Genomic DNA, 15119 nt, shown 5'->3' with positions numbered 1-15119 from the left:
ATCAGATCACAGAGTCATTATCTTCATCAGTCCTTTACATGAGTGACTCTTCCAAATTATACCTTACATTGGTGGTTCTTATCCTGAGCCCATAGACTTCCCACAATGTGTGGGATATGCACATGTTCATTTTTCTGGGGGTTGATATAGAACTTTCATTAGAGTCTCATTCACCAGAGTTTAATAACCATTACCTTAAATGAATTATCTTGTGATAATATTGTTGCAATTTTTGCATCATAAGATTATCATCTTATATATAAAAGGCAGGGGCTTTTTTCCTGCTACAGAAATTAAAAGTCATTTATCCTGGTGCCCCACTGACAAAGACCAACATCATATGTCAGGAAATGATTAAATATTTAATATTATAAAGTAATGAGAATTGGTTCCACCGGGGGAGGTTGGTCACCCAGGAAGACTAGTCTCATTGGATTATTGTTTCAAGTTCTAAATAGTTTATTAGTTCATTGTGTAGTTACTGTCCTCATTCAGGGTGGTTTTGGCTGTGTAAAATTATTTTTCTCTGAACTGTGGCTGGGCTGGGATGGAATACTATTATTTTTGTCATATGCAGAGAGGATAGCTCAAATGCATTTTTCTCTTTAGCTCATTTTCCTATTCATCTCTCTTAAAACTTTTGTACTCTGTATTAAGAAAAGGAGGATTTGAGAACTGTGTTTTACATGCACACATAAATATATGTATATATGTCTTAGTGCTCCAAGTAGATTGATTATGAACTCCTTGAAAGCAGGAAAATATCTTAAGCTTCATTACTTTTGATGCTGTAACAAACACAGTGTCTTTTACCTAAAATGTAATCACTATACATACTGATTTGTTAAATTTGGCACATTAATAGCTGTTCCTTATAAAGTATGTGAACAAAACTCAATATGAGCAGTTTAATGTGTTTATAGAAAACAGCCTGTCATCATGCTTAATTTGAAAATATGTCTGAAAAAATGAAAACCATTTTGGCCAGAATCTTGTGCATACAATTTAGGTGCTTTCTGTGGCTATAAATACTTCTTCTGACACCCTGAACAGATATCTGGACTCTAATTGAGCTGTTCTCACAGGAGGTGGTTGAAGCCATTGACCGCAGTGCCTTCATCAACTCTGACCTGCCCATCATCATATCAATTGAGAACCACTGCTCATTGCCTCAGCAACGAAAAATGGCAGAAATTTTCAAGGTAAGCTATTAGCTAAGAGTTAGGATGGTATCTTGGCCTTTGTCTTGTCACTGTTGTTTCTATATGGAGCCACCATGAACCACATCACAGCTGGACCTCAGCCATGAAGCACACACAACTAGGGTCCCTCAGACCTAAGAAATGAGGGTGCCCTGGGAGCTTGGGCTCCCTCTTGAATTGTCCACCTTTTCAGCTGAAGTGATGAAGCGTTGTTCTGTGGTCTCCTGACTATTTCCAGAAAGCCTTAGGAGATAAGAAGAGACTGACTCTCCAATGCTTCTGATACCACAAATCAGACATGCTAAGATGGCACCTGTCAGTTGAAAATACCTCAGGGCAAATAAATGAAATTATCTTGTGGCTAACACTACAGATATGGGGATCCACGCTGGCAAAGAGCTTAGACTAGCCAGAACAGTCGCTATGTTAACACTTGGCCCTTCCTTATACAGGTGAACTATAATGCAGACAGATTGAGGTCAAATATTCCATTATGTTTCCCCCTTCCTCCACTGATTGAGACATTTATGGAACTATGGCTCTCAGGTGGAGAGAGGGGCATAGCCAAAGGAAAATGTCCCCAAATACTTATGCCAACAAAACTAATCAGCTTTTCATATTGCCTTTCTTTTGAGAAACAAACTGAGGGCTTCAGAGAGGAGGGGGGTGGGGGAATGGGATAGACTGGTGATGGGTAGTAAGGAGGGCACGTATTGCATGGTGCACTGGGTGTTATACGCAACTAATGAATCATTGAACTTTACATCAGAAACCAGGGATGTACTGTATGGTGACTAACATAATATAATAAAAAAAACATTAAAATAAAATAATAAATTAATTAATTAATTAAAAGAAAATAATGGTCTCAACTTTTCTGATTGTATACTCCATCAGTAAAATACTGTAGTATGTATTCCTATTGTATGTTTATAGTCTTATTGATACTTTATATACATATCCTACTTATTAACATATTTTATACATTAATTAAAACATGCAAAAATAGACTGTGAAAGAGAATAACATAGAAAGGGTGAAGTAAAGAATAAGTCTTATACTATTATTTATTAATGGTACAAAAACCCTTTTTGCTCTCAGAAAAAAATTTTAACAATAAATGTATTATTTATTTATTATCTGAGTTTTTAGTGGAAGTAATGTGATTGAATACGTTCATTATTTTTGAAGTTTTTTCTTTTTTTTTTTAATGTTCAGTTAGCCAACATATAGTACATCCTTAGTTTTTGATGTAGTGTTCAACGATTCATTAGTTGAGTATAACACCCAGTGCTGAAATTTTTATGATTAGTGACTTGTACATCTGGCTTTAGGTTTAGTTTATTATTTCAGTATTTGATTGGAACAGCTAGAGTCATTGATAAAGACACCTTACAGAGAAATATGTATGCGGATGGAAAGGGGGTGTCATTAGCTGCTCTTGCCAAATCATGGTACTCATTTCTCAATTCCATTAATGAGGCAAAGTCACATTAAACACTATTAAGCTTCCATTTTTTTTAAAGATTTTATTTATTTATTTGACAGAGATAGAGACAGCCAGTGAGAGAGGGAACACAAGCAAGGGGAGTGGGAGAGGAAGAAGCAGGCTCCTAGCGGAGGAGCCTGATGTGGGGCTTGATCCCATAACGCCAGGATCACGCCCTGAGCCGAAGGCAGACACCCAACCGCTGTGCCACCCAGGCGCCCCTAAGCTTCCATTTTTTTAATTAAAAAATAACTAAAGATAGAAATTGCCATATTTTCTACCTTCACCCCAATGGATCGTCTTGACCTTACTCCTACCACCCATCTCCTTGAGGGATACACATTCCCCTTTAGAGGCTAGTGCTTAGAAAATCTTTGTAAGAAGGGTGTGTGCAGTTCTTTATACTAAATGGTGGCAGATCTCCCCATTACCTTTAATCTTTGTTGCCACTCCCTAGCTACTTGAAGGTTTATGTCCTTTTGACTTCTTACCCACATCTGGAATGGATCATATTCTACAAATCACAGCCTCTAACTGAATCTCCTTTTCTTCTTTAGTCTACCAGACCCTAGAGCGTTTTCCTAAACAGAGCTGGCCCCACCTGGAGAATGGTCTAGACTACTCCTCCTGACCTTCTAACCACCTCCCTTCCTTCCAATAGGAGAGTGTTGGCAGGGAGGAGGGACACCACTTCTTTCCTACTTTCTCTTCCTAGGATTTGTAGAACCATTCAACTGAGCCGAAATATCTAGTTGAATAATTCAAGCATAGGTGAAAGGCACTGATTATGTGTTTTCCTTTATTCTTTGTAGACTGTGTTTGGAGAAAAACTGGTGGCTAAATTCCTGTTTGAGAGCGATTTCTCAGATGATCCAATGCTTCCCTCACCTGACCAACTTAGGAGGAAAGTGCTTCTTAAAAATAAGAAGCTCAAAGCCCACCAGACACCAGTGGATATCTTAAAGCAAAAGGTATTCTCCTCTCATTATAGAGGCTCTGGGTGTGCAATGTGCCCAAAACTAAGAAATCAATGTTATTCCGACCTTTCAGATGACCTGCAGGGCAACCAGTTTTTGATGATTGAGTTTCCTGGGATGATAAGCTTGAGTTTTGGTTTTCCCTTTAATAGACTAATAAAGATTGTCCTCCCACTCACCTAGACTTCTATTTTATGAGATTAATTTCCCAGGTAGAATGTACCTTGTTGTTTAATTTACTCTGAGAGAAATAATATGTGACTCTTGTCTCTGGACCTGGACTTCATAGCTGTCAATCCCACAGTGGTCCTCTTTAGGTAAAGCCCCCTATAGAGAAACCCCCACTACACACCATAGGGATAGCGCTTGGACAAGGGGCTGTAACTCCTGAAGTGAGGAGTGGAACCCCAATACCAGCAGCCCTGTGGTCCCAGCACGGAAGTTGATGTTTCACTGTGGCATGTGGGCTCCAAAGCACTCCCAAACCTGCCTCCCCAACAGAGATCGACCCCCAAGTATCCCAAACCTGCTCGTGTAGACAGCCTTCAGCCCAAGGATCCATGAAAAACTTTAGGTCCAGGCCCACTGAGTTCATGTGCCAGGTTGCACTTATCCCAGAGAATGACAGCTGCCAAAATTCTTTGTCTTACTTAGGGCTTTGTCTTTATTATTGGGCCCAAAACACCACTTTTAAAACTTAACAACAGCCAGGAGTTGCCACATGAAGCTCACTATACTGGTACCATTCCAGCAACAGGGACAGTCCAGAGCTCAACCTAGGTCATGGCTGATGGCTCTTAATTTCTGTCTGTGCCATCACCTCCAAGCCTCCAGGCCCTACTCTGCTCTTGCTTCAGTGGGTTCCAGAGAACAGAGAAGTCAGCAAAAGGATTCTATGAGTCCAGCAAATTTGGAACCTTTGTCCAAGGTCATCAATAAAAAATCTCAAGTCTAATTGAGTCAAGTGTCCAGCTTGACCTAGTTGAGTAGTCAGTTTGGAACAATCATCAAATCTAAAAGCCCTAATTTGTAGAACTTGCAGGTGAGGGCCTGAGTTTAAAGTCCAGTAATATATAACGTGATACTGGAGAAAGAACATTAGGTGTGGAGCTAAAATACCAGTTTCTAGTGTCTGGCTCTGTCACAAACCAGCCATGTGACCATGGGCCAGTCAATCTCTCTAGGCCCTTATTTCTTCATCTGTAAAATGGGAATGTTAAGGTAACTAGCTTCACAGGACCCTTTGGACACTAAAAGCTCACAGAATCTTTCCCAAAGTAAATCATGGGACCCCTGTCAGAATTGCAGACCACTCTGTAAACATTTCATTATCCCAGTTCTCAGACTTTATTTCCAGTATTTCTTGCCATTCTAGAACATTACTGCTTCCCTGAGGGGTCCTTAAAGAATCTTCCCTCTACTAAGTACCAGGGAGTTCCCAGATGGTCCAGTTCACCTGCAGTAGGATTCCAGGCTGCCCCAAGTCCAGGCTGAGTTAGAGGTCTACATGATATCACCTAAAAATTCAGTGATTCACCAAATGCAAATGACTTCAGATGCCCTCAGGGTGGGAGAGGAAGGTGAGGTCAGAGGCACCATCATCTTTAGACTTACCTTCTGAGCAGAAAAACAGATATTTACAGAAAGGGCCCCAAACCAATCCAACCAAGAGATCCCTACTGATCAGATTTGCCCTAAATGGAGTGGCTCAGGATTACCACAGGTCCTGTAGAAGTGTGGTCATCAAACTTTTTTTGCTTAAATATCTCAAAAAATTTCGGAAAAACTGTATTTCTCACACATTTTTCCCCTTTTATATATTTTCAGGTTGACATTAAAAATTTTATCACATGTTTATGTAGTTACAAAGGATATGTTTTCAAACATGATATTTATAATGTATAAATATAGATAACATAAATTGTATACCAAATAATGTAAAAAACAGTCCTCATTGTCAAAGATATCAGCCCAGTCATCCAGATTATGTTTGGTCAGAAAAAGTCTGACTTAATTTTTTTTTAATTCAAATAAATATTATAGTATCATTCCTATGATAACCATCTCACTTTTAAATATTAATTCTAAGATGGATGGATGAACAGACAAAAGGAAGGAAAGGGAGGGAAGATAGAGACAGAGACAGGGATGGATGGATGGATAGATACATAGATACATAGATAAAGTCATGAAGCCTTGAATGTACTTATTGCCTGGGTGAAATAAAATGCTCCCCTCCTTAGTTTTTCAGGACTCTAAGGAGCTCTGGATTCTCAAATGACCCTTTGCTACCTTGGGTGGTTTTCACCTCATGTCATGTATCAGAGATTTTTTTTTTTTTTTTTTGTAAGCGAGAGTTACACTTTTCTCTTATTAAATGAGAGAAAAGCAATCATGACAAGAGTGTGGGGAAGAAAGAACCAGGAGACCATACACTTGTTCGCAGGCAGTCCTATTTTTTAAAGAGTAGACATAAAGGTTGGAAACCTTGAATCTAGAAATTGATTCCTTTAAAAATATATGAAGCTGCACATCCCTAGAAGTCATGTGTACCCCGGGAGGTACACAGTTCGAAGATCGCACATAGCTCTTGGCCAGGAGTTGCAAAACCAGCCATCTTCAGGGGTCAAGCAGAAGCGTAAATACGAGGGGCCAGCTGGCCGTAGGACAGTCAGAAGCAGTCAGGATGGGAGTGGAGCACGCATGCCCTTGTAAATGAACAGCTCTAATTACGTTCCTTCTAAAACACTGCGCCAGCCAAACCCAGTCTGGTCTGGAGGGGAAGTCAGCCCTGAGGGCCACCAGTTTGAGCCCTCGGCTAGGTTTACCTGTGTCCAGGTCAGGACTCTCAAAGCTGCTCCAGAAAACCCAGCATTTGTTTGAGTTCCAGAGACCACAAAATCTATGCTGATGGGCTTTGTTAGGAAGTCTTGTAACTACAGTAGTAGCATGTGTTCCCTAATGCCTGGCCCTGCACAACGGCTGCATCAGTAACTGACCGCCCAGCATGGGGTGCTCGTTCCTCCACAACACTGTCCCTCCGTGCTGCTTTCTTTACTCAGCAACTACTGCCCACTCGTGACTGCCAGGCAGACGCAGCTGCCCTGCGCATACCTCTGTGGCCTTCTAGACGTGGTGGGATGTTGTAGCTGTTGCCTTTCCCATTCTTTGCGAACATTTGCAGTTACTTATGCAGCCTCCAATTCACAAATGAATGCATCGTGCTCATCGAGAAGTCTTCTTTATGTTGAGCCCAAATCTTCCTTCCTGTTCCTGCTGCTCTTTGGCACTCCTCCTTCCCTCTGCAGCTGCACAGACCAGTTCCATATCTAGAGAGCTAGGCTGTGTCTCCCACCAGCTTTTCTCTTCTCCAAACTAAACACTCTTGTTGTGTCAACTGTTTCTCACAGGATATGGCTGCTCAGACTCTTTTCTCTCCATTAAGAATGTTTGGGATATTCTTAAATGTGTGGATATTCTTGAATGCAATCTTAAGATGTGATTTCTGGGACAAGTCAATACTCCAGATAGAGGTCTGACAGCGCAAAGAAGACATTGAAGCCATCACCTCTCTTAACTTGGACTTTATACCTCAGTTAATGCAGCCTGGAACTGTTCTCACTTTTAAAATTCTTCAGTGCACACTGGGCTCCTGTAGAGTTTGTGCAAAATAAAAAGAGTTCAGTTATTTTCACGTAGACTGCTCTTTGGCTAGTCTCCCTATTTCTTCAGGTTTACGGTTAATTTTCATCTTTCCTGGGCAGGAGCCTCACATTTATCTCTGTTACATTTGCTCTTCTTGGTTTTGGTATGTCATTGCAGCCTAAACAGTTCTTTGTGAATTTGGACTTCTGATAGCCAGTGTATTTATTAGCAGTCTTTCAAATTGTGCCTTCATCCTTCATGTTGCCCTTGAGTCAGATGAGCAAGCAGAGAGCCCAGCCTGTGGTCCTTCTTACAGATCATTCCTGGAGTTTCGGTGGTTATCACTCCTGTCTAGTGCTCTCCTCTCCTGCAGCCCACATTTCTCCAGAATCTGCTTCAGCTTCTTTATTTATAGAATAGAAAATGGAAGCCCAGCCACTTATGTGACTTTCTCAAAGCCACCCAGCTCAGAGTAGCAGAGCTAGGATTCAGATCCAGGTCTTTGGGAAAGACTCTTTCAAATGTAATATAGAAGTCAGAATACAGGGGCGCCTGGGTGGCTCAGTCGGTTAAGCATCCAACTCTTGGTTTCAGCTCAGGTCATGATCTCGGGGTCATGAGATCAAGCCGTGCATCAGACTCCATGCTTATCGTGGAGCTTGCTTGTCCCTGTCCCTCTGCTCTTCCCCCCACTCACATGCATGTGCTCTCTCTCTCAAATAAATAAAATCTTTTTTTTAAAAAAAAGTCAGAATACATTAATAATCACTGGAATGCTATTAAAAACATAGATTCTTAGGTGCCAAATCTGCCCAACTAAATCAGCTTTTCCACAAGGAAAGCTGGGTAATCTGTTTATTTAAAAATAATTCTTATCATCCTGGAAGTTTGGAAACACTACTTATCTCTTATTTCCCACAAAGTGAGTTACCTTACCCAAAAAGTCTGAAGAGTTTAGTGTTCTGGAGATGTGTTCTTAGTAAACCCATGCTAACTCTTGCTAATCACCTCTTTATTTTCTGTGTTCTCACACCAACTAATTAATAACCCATTCTGAAATTTTGTCGGCTATCACCTTGACACCTCCCCATTATATAATTTCCACAATTTAGCTCTTCCTCCTTTTGGAAAAATAGGACAGTATAATCCCACTTCTAGTTTTTAAAGACCATTTCTAGCCTCCCATGATGTCCTAGGGAGTACTGACAGTCATACCTGCCAGGTCTTTCAGTCGCCTGGCAGATTGTGGGTCTGGACCTGGTTGATCTGAGCTCACACAAGGCTGGGTGAGTGAGACTCAACCCCTGACTTACCTGGGTCATTGCCATTCCAGGAACTCACCCTCAGCCAGGGTGAACTGACTCAGAGCCAGGGGGATTTCTGGAGCCTTCCATCTGCCTCAGACTCATGCTGAGGCTCTTACTGAGTCTCCCTAACTATGCCCTGTCAGATCTCTAGTTTTCTGACCTTGGTCTCCAGCACTCCAACCCAGTAGACTCAAACAGTGAACACTGAATGACAGGGACTATGCAAGGGGCCAGCGGAACAGAGCAGAGTAAGACATGGCCCTGCCTAGACCCGTCTGAGCTGGTCTCCTCATCTGACCTCCGGCTCCAACCCCCGACCTGTGTCTAAATTGCTTTTATTCAAAGGTCAGGGTCTTGTATTTCTGCCTCAGAGTAAGTAGGATATTACAAAAAATAAGCATGTCAGTTCCTGGTTATCATTTTGGCCACCTTTCCATACTCCTGTGCTAGTAGAAGTGTTTGGGAGTTTAAGGGACCTTGGCACTCTGCTTTCTGACATTGCCAGCCCTCGGATCTTTGCATGGCACCTCTCCCATCATATAGTTCTCACACTTCTCTGCCAGCAGACCTACCAGACTCTTTGCATCATCATTCCCAGCCCTTGGCTCTACCTTGAATGCTGGCTGCGTCAAAGCCCTTCTCTTATCCGTGACGAATAGACTTGGTTTTGTGGCTCCCTTGTGCCTGGAGCAGATTTCCCAAAGTTTTGAAGAACACTAATCCTATGAGACACACTGAGAAAAGGGGGGAAAACATCCCTGGTTAAAAAAGCGTGGGAAATGCTGTGCTGGAGAGCTTTGAAGAATCACAGTGCCCTTTAGCATATTAAATGAACGCTATGTGAAACCCTGTAGNAGGAATGTTTCGGTTTGTTTAAGTGCTGTTCCCAACCTTCCATTGTATTTTGTAGTTACTTTAATACAGGTCAGTTTTCACCTACCAGCTAGTAACACCCATGGAGCTCGTGTTCCATAAAACCCACTTTGTTTAGATAATGTTTGTTTGTCTCGAGTGGACTATATTATAAAATATTTTATGTGGATATAGACACAGCCTAAATTATGTCTTCCTTATGTATACATTTTTATTATAAAAGGAGTATAACTACATCTCAGAAAATTTACAGAAGAGAGAATTATTTTATTTTAAAACATCCATAATTCTGACGCCAAATACAACCTGTATTACAGGGGTTCTTAACCTTGGTTATATATCCATGGACAGAATTCAAGGGTCCATGAGTGTAGATGGAAAAAAAATTACATCTCCGTTTTCACTAGCCTCTAGCTAAAAGTTAGCATTTCCTCTGGTAGTAAACGTATGGAACAAACCACACAGTAACACTGGCAGTACTTGGGTCTTCATCAGCAATAGAAATTATAGTTTTTTTCTATTACATCACCGTTATTGCTAATATCTCCAAGAATTACTTACATTCATCACTATTTCAAAAATGTTACTTGACCTACCCTTATACATTTTTGTCTGTATAAATAAAGAAACAAATTCCTATAGCACCACTATTTGCTTTTTCAGTATTTGATAACCGTATTCAACATTTTTTGTAATCTTTTGTATTTTGTTTTATTCATTTAAAATGTCAGGGTACCTGGGTGGCTCAGTTGGTTAAGCGTCCAACTCTTGATCTCAGCTCAGATCTCAATCTCAGGGTTGTGAGTTCAAGCCCCACACTGGGGTCCATGCTGGGTGTGGATCCTACTTATAAAATAAAATAAAATAAAATAAAATAAAATAAAATAAAATAAAATAAAATAAAATATCATTCTGAGGGGATCCTACCTCACCAGATTGTTTAAGGGGTTTGTATACAACAACAGGTCAAGAATACCTGCTGTAGTATGCATGTCATTTTATATCATTAAAATCATTGTAGATAGACACAGAACAAATGGTATAGAATTGTATATATATTTACATAGATTCATGTATATGTGTATATATTTACATGTATAATTATTTATACACACAATTCTGTATCCTTTGTTCAATAAATATATATCACAATTATTTTTTCAAGTCTCATTTTTTTCAAGCAGATACATCATAGTTTACTGACCCCATTCTTCTATTGTTGGATTTAGGTTTGTTTCTTGTTTTTAATTCATGCAGGTAACTTTTCCTATATTTCTGCTTATTTCTTATGCTGAGTTCCCAGGCCTATATTAACCTTGTTTCCTGTGATATCACCTCATAGTAATTCTAGTCGAATGTAAAGGTGCATAGCACACATCGTAGCACACATCAAGTTTCCAAAAGTTTCTAAGCCTAGTTTGTTAATCTGATTGACAGTCTAATAAAGTCTGTTGAAAAAACTTAATTTAAACAACTATTCACTCAGTCTCATCGTCCATAGGGATTCTAACCTTTTTCTTGAAGTCAAAGGCCTTTAGATATTATTTTAAGAAGAAAAAAAATAGTTTCTTTTAGAGACTTACTTTTCCAAAAGTGATGGGCTGATTCACTTCTTCACCATTCGGGAGTGATGGTGGTTCTCCCAAGCACCAAGGTTTGTCCTGGAGGGCTTGTCCCAGAGAACCCATGTGGCTGGGCGCAACACACGGATTCCCTGTGATTATTGCTAAAAGCTCCTGAATTCCTCTTGTAGGGATGTCAACACTCTCCCAAGTAGTGACACTGAACTTTAGGTGAATCTAGATTTTTGTTTTCTCTCTCAAATGAATCAAAATAGGTTAGGCCACTTTTTATGACTGTAGCAAGTATTAGGTGGTCAACTTTGAAGGCTATAAGTGAAACTTGAGTAGCTTAGCATCTACAGTCTTTAATTACTGATATCTTACAGGCTCATCAGTTAGCATCCATGCAAGCTCAGGCTTATAATGGGGGGAATGCCAACCCCCCACCTGCTAATAACGAGGAAGAGGAGGATGAAGAAGACGAATATGATTATGACTATGAATCCCTGTCTGATGGTAAGAGAAACACAACCCTATGCCGTGTGTGGGGAAATGACGGGATGATTTTCTGTTGTGGGGTTTTTTGTGTCTTTTTTTTTTTTTTCCCAAAAAGAATGAGTCTGGCACTCCACGGGCCAACAATGCAGATTGTTGTAATCACTGTCCAAGAGTTCCTAAATCCCATTGCTTAGTGAGGAGGACCAAGCAAGGAAGGGGATTCTGTTAGCCACTACAGCCAACAAGGAAAGAAGAGGAGGATGTGGGAAGCAGCACAGGGGTCGTTCTGACTGGGTTTCTGGAGGAAAAGGTGAAATTGCAGCAGAGAGACCCCATTCTCACCCTTTTAAGTTTCTGATGCAGCTAGTGCTCTCACAGGAATTGGGGCTGCTGGCTAGTCTCACTCCTCACCACCTGCAGGGGGCAGCATCACAGTTCTGTGCTCTCTGCTCCTCCCTCTCACCGCCTTCACTCCTATAGAAAAAACAAACAAAAAGCAGCACTTCACTTCCCCCTCTCCCTGGTTTTCATATCACTAAACCAACAAGGTATTTCCATCTGGCTACACCAAAGGGACAGAACATGGTCGATGGCTAATGGCGTAATGCAAATATCAAATGAATCAAGTTATCTACAGATTACAGGTGAAGGATTCCTCTTCCATGAGAATTAGATTTCATGTGTGTCTCATTTGTACTAAATTGGTTATAGATTGCAAAATGTTTTCTAGGTACCACTGCTGGTGGTAAACAGTTTCATTTCAGCAACTTTTGAAAAGCAACGTAATGAAAAATCGCCAAAGTTTCTATTTATATAAATAACATTACATGTGTAGAACATATTATGTCTATGTCGGATCATTGTTTTGCTAATATGTAGATATGCCCAAACCAGGAACCATTTACCACTGACATTAAGACAGCCACGCGACCCTCCTCCAAATATCTGCTGCTCACGCTCCAGGATTGCCTGCCCCCTAGTTCTGTCCAGTTCCACGAGCTTCCGTCAAGGCCTCCGGATAGAGCCCAGTCTCCTTTGCCTCCCAAATACAATACTAGTCTATGTCCAATTAATATTTGTCCTTCGTGGGGCGCCTGGGTGGCACAGCGGTTAAGCGTCTGCCTTCGGCTCAGGGCGTGATCCCGGCATTATGGGATCGAGCCCCACATCAGGCTCCTCGGCTATGAGCCTGCTTCTTCCTCTCCCACTCCCCCTGCTTGTGTTCCCTCTCTCGCTGGCTGTCTCTATCTCTGTCGGATAAATAAATAAAATCTTTAAAAAATATATATATATATTTGTCCTTCGTAATAGTTGATTGCTTCATACCATCCACTAAAAGCCAAATTTACTTGACCTGAAATCCCATCAGATAATGTGAGGGGCACATACTCTAATGGGGAGGTAGAAAGAGGGCGAAAATGAAAAGGAGTCAAGATATTTCTTGTATCCTATTCCTAAAAAGTTGTGGGAATATGAATATTCTTATATTGACTTACTCTTCCCCATGGATCTCTATTATAATTATAGTGATGAAGAAACAAAAACCACACTTAAGAAATCAACCAATCCAGATGTCATTTACCCCTGTGAGAAATTAGTTTGCTGGAAGATAAAGTTACTCTCTATCATAAATTACTCCTATGTTTTTTTCTGTACTTTTGAGAACAGGAAGAAGGGACTTTTCTTAATCATTAGTGTTATTATAGGAGTTTTTGATGTGCAAATAACAAAGTGGTCAGGTGTTTATTTATTTCAGATAGGAGAGTAAAATTTAAGCCATAACCCACTGAATTTCTAAGATTCTAAGATAGATGCCTTTTAAAAGCCTGCCTGTGCTAAGATGGGATGCACATGGAAAGGGGCCTCGCTAAGTCCTGCTTCAATAAACTATGAGACGTTGGGTCAAAGTCCTATCTCCACTCTAGGCCTTATGACCCTCAGATGTGCAATGCAAAGGTTCTGTTCAGTGTTGGCTGGTGTTCTCCCTTCTTCTAGCACTAATGCTTAAGACCTATGACTGCTGAAGGCCACTGCCACCACATGGGTATTTCCCATTTCATTGACAGATTCCTCCAACTGGCTGATTCCCAAACAGGCCTTGTGGTTTTACCATGACTTATTTAAGCTGGCCGTGTTGAGGCTTCCTTATGCTACTGCTAAATGCCCTTGTGGTTTGTATGATGCCTCACTCACCTCTGTGCAGTCCCTCTACCAGTTTCACATCCTCTAGCTAAGATGAAGAGGGAATGGGCACCTGCCTGCTATGGGTAGAACCATTTGGAGTTCCCTAGGGGGACCTCAAAGGTTTTTCAGCTTCTTGTAATGATGGGTTCCTTTGAGATGGAGGTGTAGAAACTGTGACCACTCCCTCCAGAGAAATAAACGTGCTCTCAAAATTCTGCATACAGTTGCGGGAGCATGGCTGGCCTTCCGAGGCCCTCGCAGACGTCACAAGTGAAGAGCTCATCTGTAGAATCTGGGTGGCCAAGCTTATCTCTGTGACAGCGCTGGTCCTTGATTTTCATGTCTATAAAATGAGAGAATTAGTCTAAAGCCTCATTGGGGTATAAAAATGTGATGATTCCTAAACACAAAGTTAATTCCAAAGATCTAAAGAAAGTTGCAAATGGGGCCTCTGTGTTTCAGGAATTCCTACTCTGCCTTTTGGCGAATTAGTCCTTCATGAATATTTATTTAATCAAATTCCATTAAACAAATATAGATTAATTTTCTTCCAACCTTGCTATTTATCTTGACTAGCTTTGAACAAGTAGTAGAGTGTAGATTTGAACTTGTGACTTAATACAGACTTTCTATGACAGTGACTGGATGATTCTAACAAATTAATCCATTTCTATCCATTTGACATAATGCATTACTGGGAATGTTGTGACAGTCAGTAACTGAGAATATGTAATGTGAATGTGGCAGCATGATTAACCTTAACAGTGTGAATTTCTTTTATTGCTAGCCCTTGCATCCCTAACAGTCAAAACATTAAATCAATAGAGGGTTTCTTGTTTCATTTATCTTACAGTCTAAGCTATTGTTATTTATACTTTGCTTCATAGCTTAGTTTAATTTATCTGGCTTTTTGTCTTAATTTTCCTTACTTTTATTCCCTTTCTGATTCTGTTTTTCTATAGCAGATGTCCTTACTGCTTCTCCTGCTCCTAACAGTCAGGAAGGTAAAGCCATTTGAACTGGGCATTTTAACTGCATGAAGTCAGCACTCTGTGTCCAATTTCTTAGACCTTATTAGCATGGTGAAATCGTGTTACTTACATGAGTAAAAATGTAATAAAATGATTGATCTCATTTACTTCTTGGCAGCCTGCATGGCCCTTATTGGGTATAAGGATATTTTGGTCTAAGCATTTATGGTCTGAGATAGTGAACCTTGAGTGAGAAATGAGAGCTTTCTTGTTTTTCATTTTAAAAGAGCATATCTGTGATGTACCTCTAACACCTTTAAAGTCATTTTGAATAGAAATACCAAAATAAGAGCAAAGTGTAAGATTATCTGTCATGCTTTAGATGTTGTTAGATATATGTTAATTTCTATC

At 40.4% G+C, this 15119-nt stretch overlaps 1 protein-coding gene across 1 annotated transcript in view; it reads left to right on the top strand.

Annotated features, from left to right (window-relative positions):
• Positions 1-15119, top strand: part of PLCE1 (phospholipase C epsilon 1) — a 273097-nt gene that overhangs the window by 221587 nt on the left and 36391 nt on the right. Inside the window, exons 17-19 of the mRNA XM_008696266.2 lie at positions 1086-1202; positions 3504-3662; positions 11442-11571. Coding sequence (XP_008694488.1) covers positions 1086-1202; positions 3504-3662; positions 11442-11571 — 406 coding nt within the window. The remainder of the gene's footprint in view (positions 1-1085; positions 1203-3503; positions 3663-11441; positions 11572-15119) is intronic.

Source organism: Ursus maritimus, unplaced genomic scaffold, assembly GCF_017311325.1.
Source record: "Ursus maritimus isolate PB19 unplaced genomic scaffold, ASM1731132v1 scaffold_7, whole genome shotgun sequence".
NCBI lineage: Eukaryota > Metazoa > Chordata > Mammalia > Carnivora > Ursidae > Ursus > Ursus maritimus.
This window is presented reverse-complemented; position numbering and strand designations above follow the sequence as displayed.